Source organism: Neltuma alba, unplaced genomic scaffold (genome assembly GCF_004799145.2).
Source record: "Neltuma alba isolate B1F8T4 unplaced genomic scaffold, ASM479914v2 tig00004604_pilon, whole genome shotgun sequence".
In the NCBI taxonomy this organism is placed as follows: domain Eukaryota; kingdom Viridiplantae; phylum Streptophyta; class Magnoliopsida; order Fabales; family Fabaceae; genus Neltuma; species Neltuma alba.
Window position 1 is genome coordinate 20,752 of NW_021633785.1, and position 6,738 is coordinate 27,489.

At 38.0% G+C, this 6,738-nt stretch overlaps 1 protein-coding gene across 1 annotated transcript; it reads right to left on the bottom strand.

The window, feature by feature from the left end:
- LOC114745314 (uncharacterized) lies at positions 1-2,723 on the bottom strand. Its single transcript, XM_028933473.1, has 2 exons — positions 1,852-2,723; positions 1-1,717 (listed from the first exon to the last, which is right to left on the bottom strand). Exons 1-2 carry the CDS (start codon positions 2,391-2,393, stop codon positions 349-351), a joined length of 1,911 nt encoding a protein of 636 aa, XP_028789306.1. The 5' UTR covers positions 2,394-2,723; the 3' UTR covers positions 1-348.
- Between the last annotated feature and the right edge of the window lie 4,015 nt (positions 2,724-6,738).

The following is a 6,738-nucleotide window of genomic DNA, read 5'->3' on the forward strand; positions in this document are numbered from 1 at the left end:
ATTAAAAAGGCGTAGTATATCCTACAAAAAGACCCATTGTATGAAAAGGCCTGGGGCCAATGTTGGCTCTTCAATTGAATACTTTACAACAGAGAATCACGAGGCATGCTGCACAAGGATGGAGGAGGAGAGGGACTATAGATCAGGACGACAAGAAACGTAAAAGTGTAACAAAGCTGGGATCTTCTTCTAAATTAATTCACAAAAGGGTAATCACCCAAACCATTTGCTAAGTTATACACACACACACACACACTTTGATTTTTGATCCATGTTAGAGAGTAAGTCGAAAAGGGAACCCCAAAAACGTCTGTCCATTTCGAAGTTTAAATAAAGCTCGATCGATAATCAGTGGAATCCTCGTGTACCTCTTGCTTGATACAGTTCCAATCTACCCGTGGCTTGCTCTAAAAGGTCGTCAATGAGCGGATCTTGATTCAGTTGCGAGTTCTTCCTACCCCACTCCAAAACTCCAAGAACTTCGTCTTTGGCAAGCGTCTCACTTTTGGGCACGTGCATTGCCACATAAGCCAGAAGTTTCAACGCACAAATCTTATGGATCACTTGGTCCCCAAATAAAATCATTTGAATCACGAGCTTTGCTCCTCCTGCTTCTATTATGGCCGAGCAGTGAGTCTCGTGCAGAAAGTTCTCAGTACAAGCAAACTTGGTAAGTGCAATTGCGGATTCCAGTCGAACCTCGAGTTCGAATTCTACTTCATCAAGCAGCCTCACCAATGGTGCTATGATTCTCGTTTCTGTTGCTCTGAAAGTCCTCGCCAAGTGACCTATCGATCTGATGCAAGGTATCAGAAGATCGGATTCCCCTTTTTGAATGATCCTAAGAAGCTGATCCACCATGGCTTTTGCAGCAGGGGAATTGGGTTTGAAAGCTGAACGTCTCAACTCTGCGTGCTGCTCTGCCACAGCCGTGATCTCCATTAAAGCAAAAGCCGAAAAGGATTTAACGTCATCAGGTCCCTTCTCCAGCAGAACAGCAAAACACAAAAGAGCCCTCGATTCAGTGATGCTGCGACAGACAGTAATATTCCCCTTTGCTAGTTGCCACAGCGCTTTAGCTGCCATGGCCTTCATTTGGGCCTTTATAACTGGATCCACAGCCTCCCTTCCCTTCATACTTGTTCCTGCAATTGAAACATGTGCGTGCCCATTTGGTTGGTGTTTCATGGCCATTGTGTTGGTAACTAGATTGTGCATTTGGTTGGATGATTGGTTCCCCACAGGGCGAGCAATCTGATGATGCTTATTATCGTTGTCTTCAAGCATAGTTTTCTTGTCATGATGATCGTTCTGGTTCTGAGCGTTACTGGCCAACACGACCGAATGAATCGACGACATGCTTTGTTTACTGGCAATGCTATACTTGCTGTGTTCCTGGATGGTCTCAAAGGCGAGATGCCTGACCAGCAAGCGTATGCAATTGTTCTGAGCAAAGTGATCCTGACACTTTGGGTGATGATATGCTAATTCCGAGATAGCCCAAGCCACCATCGCCTGAACCTTCATGTCACCTTCTTTGAGGATTTTCGCAAACACTGTGCAAACCCCAGCATTCACAATCTGTTCCACGCTTTCTGGGTCTTTCCCAAGCAACCCAATCGCCCTCGCTGCGTTTTCCTGACCCTCTACATGCCCTTCTTTCAACAATTTCAAAAGTGGCGGAACACCACCCTCCTCAATAATCAACTTGTTGTACCTATATTAAAAACCAACCAACCATTTCAGTTACGATATCTATAACGCTTTAAAATCAAAATTGAGGATTTTATATATGAGAACGTACAGTTGGTGATAATGAAAAGAAATGAAATAAATGCAAAGTTAGCGTACCTGTCGTTGTCTCGAGCCAAAGAGACCAAGGAAGCCGCAGCGTCCGAGCGATCTTCCATGGAACACCCCGTGAGCAATATTGCTATCTGCTCCCAGATTAGACACAAGATGGGCTCGTTGGCGGCGATTGGGGGCAGACCCAGATACTCGTCGTCGCGCTCGTCGGCGGAAATAGACACGCGAAGGAGCCATTGTATGTCTCCGAGGGAATTCTCGAGCTGCATCGACGTCTTGCGAAACGCCGTCGCGGGTATGATGGTGAAGAGTCGTTTCATGAGGCCGTTACCGCGGCATTTGTCGACCAGTTGCAGGGCCTTCTCGAGGACTTGTTCTGTGTCGTCGATGATGCGCCGTGTTGGCCGTTCGTAGAGGTCATTGCTGGCCCTCGCGGCTTGCCGGAGCAAGGCAATGAGTTTCTCCGTTTTGGCCTTGAGCTCTAAACATTCTAGTTTGAATGTTTGGGCTTCGTCGGCCAGCTTGATCACCTGGTCCGCCATCTGTATCGGGCTCGCCAGGATGTCCTTGACGATGCTCGACGTCATTTTCTCAGCGGACCCAATCGCGTGCTTTCAACTTTGAAAGATGAATTAAATCACCCCAACCTGATTGGATTTGAAGAAAGTTGATGCTAAGCAAAATGACATACAGTCTTGGGGAGGAGGTTTTGAGTGTGAAAAATGAAAATGAGATCAGGGAGTTTCTGTTTGTTTGTAGTTCTAGATTATTCTAGCAATGAGCCTGGGGATAGAAACGCGCACATAATTAACGTTCATGGAACGAACGTTCGGGTTTTGAATGAGATGTTTTTTTCTGGTCGATACATTCGGGATTGTGCATGCGTCTGCATGCTAGCAAGGAAGGTGGGGTGTGGAGGCGCCGGTGAGGGAGGTGGCGCCGCCGGTGACCATGAGAGAAGAAGATGGTGAATATGGCGATGGCGGAACGGTTTTTTCTCTACTAGTTTTATGTAAAGAGGTACCATAAATCATGGGGTTATATATAGCACGGGAAATCGGTTGGCCTCCAATTAAACTCTTGAGGTTAGAGGTCGGTTTCTGCTTTCGAGTACCTGAGAGGACAACCTCCATGATTCGCACTCTGGGTGCGCGGCCACGTTCATATGCACGCTCCCATCTGGCGGCTGGTAAATACTATCGCTTTCGTGGAGCTTGCGTCATCTATGAGGCGATAACGTAGTGGAGGCACGCGCGCAGAAGGCGAGTGGTACAATGTCACCCGGTTTACCACATGTGCAATTGCGCAGGTCACTCGTCGTACTCAAAAGTGAATGCAAGTGATATATAAATCCTTCGGGGGGTACATATTCCAATTCAAGTAAAAAATATATCAAAATCGGTCAACATTTATTCCAAAATGCTGTAAAAATAAAATTACTTCTTTTTTTTGCCATCAAAATTAAAATCACTCTATATAACGAACCATTTTCTTCTGTGACCGGAAAAAAAGAACCACTTTTTCCGTAGCCCAATATAATCCCTTCAGGCACAAGGTAGATAGCCTCTCCCTGTTTATTTTACCCCTTCTTATTAGGGATTGAATCATTATTATTTTTATCAATAGATAGATTAGTAGGGTTAGATAAAGAGATTCTCTAGCCCAGAATAAAATCGATAAAGAGAGATTGGTTTCTCTGTTTTTGTCTATCTACGTTGCCTTTAATTCATTTTTCTTTTCTTTTTTTAAAAAAAAGTTGAACGTGGATTTCTAATTTCGTGAATATGCATGTTTGGAATAGAGAATAGAGAAAATAAATATTGTAAATATAATGTAGTGAGTGAAGTTTATATATGGGCACGTAATCTTACGTGGCAAGTGAGACTAAAACGCATTAAACTTGACCAAATAAATGCAATGACCAATACTCTCCATCGTCCCCTCTTTTCTTTTTATCTTTCTTCAAATGCATCTTTTTGACATTTACAATTAGAACATTATTGATCCCACTCTGAAAAGGTTATTCCAAAGATTCTTTTAATAAGTGTACGCACACAAATCAACTCATCGAAATAGGAATATAAAATGCAAAATTATAATATGTTATATATGTATATATATTTTGCCAACTATAATAAGTTGCACATAAACCAAAAAAGGTACTTATTGAGTATAGTCGGTTATATGGATCACATAACCTCATTACACTTTATTAATGATCAAATATTTAAATAGATTATTGATTAAAAGGTCCTGCTTAATATTTCATTTAAGTATTGTCTTAACTCTTCCCCTACATTCCTTTTCAAAAAACTTGAGAATGAATTTCTCTACATTCCTTTTATCTACCATGCATCCAATGATTTTCTTTGCACATATATATTCGACTCACTTCAAACAATTTTTTTTTTAAACATCAATGGATTTCTTAAGTTAATTATATGGCAGCTCCAGTAACAATAACAAATTAATTTACTAGCGAAAAAGGAAATCATCAATATCTCGAAATTACAGGGGAGGGGCCAATGTTGTTATAAATATACGCAAGTTCCATAAATTTGCCATTATCTCACCAGACAATGGAATAAGTTTGTTATTTTATTTAAGTGCTTTCTGTCGCAATAATCCGTGCATGTACCTTTTGTTTTAAAAAGAATTTTTATTCTCTATGCATTATTTTTTCTTTTTTCAACTGACACTCACCCTTAATTTTTCTCTGAATATATAGCGTATCTATTAAGTAAATATGAAATATTAATGTCTCTTTCAAATGTGCGTCAAAGAGGAAAATACTTTAGAGCACGCTCTTATTGAGCCAATAACATCAAGCTTTAAGTCACTTTCACGATCTCCTCTCATTTTTAGCACAATTCAAGAATCATAATAGAAAGAATCTTAAGCTTCACTCAAGTATTATGCACTCTGTTTTTTCCCCCTTTTAACAGTAAGAAAGTGATGTGCTAAAAAAAAAAAAAAGTTGGCACCGGTAAGTTCCCTTTAATTTAATGAACATTGGGAAATATGGATGGTGCTCGTATTATATTTTTTATTATGGCCATGGTGTTATAAGTTTCTACTTAGAATTATGTATGTTCATTTGCTGCGCAATTTTAAAGAGGGCGTTTCCATGTCTACATTGATTTAGTGTGCTTCAAAATTTTCAACAATTATATACGGTTTATTACCTGTTTATGGAATAACATAGGAGCCACGCATTAGTGATTTAATTAGTGACGTCCTTAGTACTTACCCTTAATAATTAATTAGACCCCTTTCATAATTGGTTCCATGTGACATCTCAAGAGAATCGAAAGGCAATAGTACTTATAAGGACGAATAATGAAAAGAAACGAATGATATATAGTTGAGTAAAACTGAAATTTGAATCACACATATTACGTTATTATCATCGAGCATCGTCATCATTAATGCTAATCACACAATGTTTACATGCTTCTGGTAAGATTTATGTTGTCTCTTTTCTCTTTTATCTATCAATCTCTCTCACATTGGCCAATCATAGCAATTCAGCGAACGATATATGTATATATGCATTTTCTCTTAGTCAATTCAACACGAATTATTTTATTGTATATAATACCACCTCAGTCCAACTAGTTTAACATTCAATTTATTTTTAAATATAAGACTCAATCTATTTTGTTTTTCAAATCTATTTTTTTTTAAAAAATAGTTTTTGAAGTAGTTAACATATTAAATATTTTATCAAATGGTTATTATAACTACTATACATAATTAGTAAGAATATTTCAGAGTAATATTACAAATAATTAATTTTTTTAATCTACTTAAATTAGTTAATTAATTTTTATGTTAAAAATTGAATAAAGATGCGGTAAATTAAACAACACTCCATAGCAGTCCATAATAGGATAGTAATTCCAATTCCCTTTTGCTGTGTTTTTTTACACCTGAACTTCCTTTTCCTTTAATTTTATTGGAACCCATGAATGTGAATATATATTATTTAATTCCTTTAGCTTGTTCAATAGCTTAAGAGTGAAGGCAGTACATGTATGTGGCACCATTATTACACATGTGGTGTGAATTAGGAGCATCCGGTCACATCACGTCACGCCGACTGGTAGAACGTTCCATCATACACAATAGCCCATATCACAACCGCTCATTCTAATTAATTAAACTCTTAGCCAATCCCACCCGTACCTTTTGGATAACACATTTTCCATACATGTGGAAGTCATAGTTGATTCGTAACTCAAATTCTTACTTATAATTCCTTGAATTATTTCTTTCTCCTCAATCACCTAATGGTTATGTCATCCTTCCCAACACATCAATCGATCTCCATTGTAATTTGCTTCATAAATATACTTCCAATTTATATGAAACACTTGTCATAATGTCCAATTAAAACCAATTCTCACTTATTTTGTCATATGCGCATTTGAGAGTTGGGAGAAGATAATAAGAAATAGAAGAAAATGTTTGATATGATAGAATTATACAATTACGCTATGGTATATCTGAATCGAATGAGCTTGAAGAAAATAGTAGTGAGAATCTTAAAAGGATTTGGGAGAATTACAACCAAATCCCACAGAAGAGAAATAATTACCAAAAAATCCTAATAACAACTTTAACAGCCTATAATAACAAGTCCTATAGTGAGAATGACAACTTCTGATACTTGTTTTTTAATAGTTTTCCTTGTTTGGGACCTTGTTGTAATTCTCCCAAAAGATTTTGTCCGATTGATGATAGGAGACCTTTTAAGTTTTAACTATACCCTTAGTCATGAACATCATTAGAAAACATTAGTGGAGAGATTCATGCATAGTTTCTCTATAAATTACATAATAGAGCTTAGATCCGCTCCAATATAATATCTATCAGTGATGTTATGAGAAAAAGAAAAAAATTAAAGAAGGGATGCATATTTAGTTATTC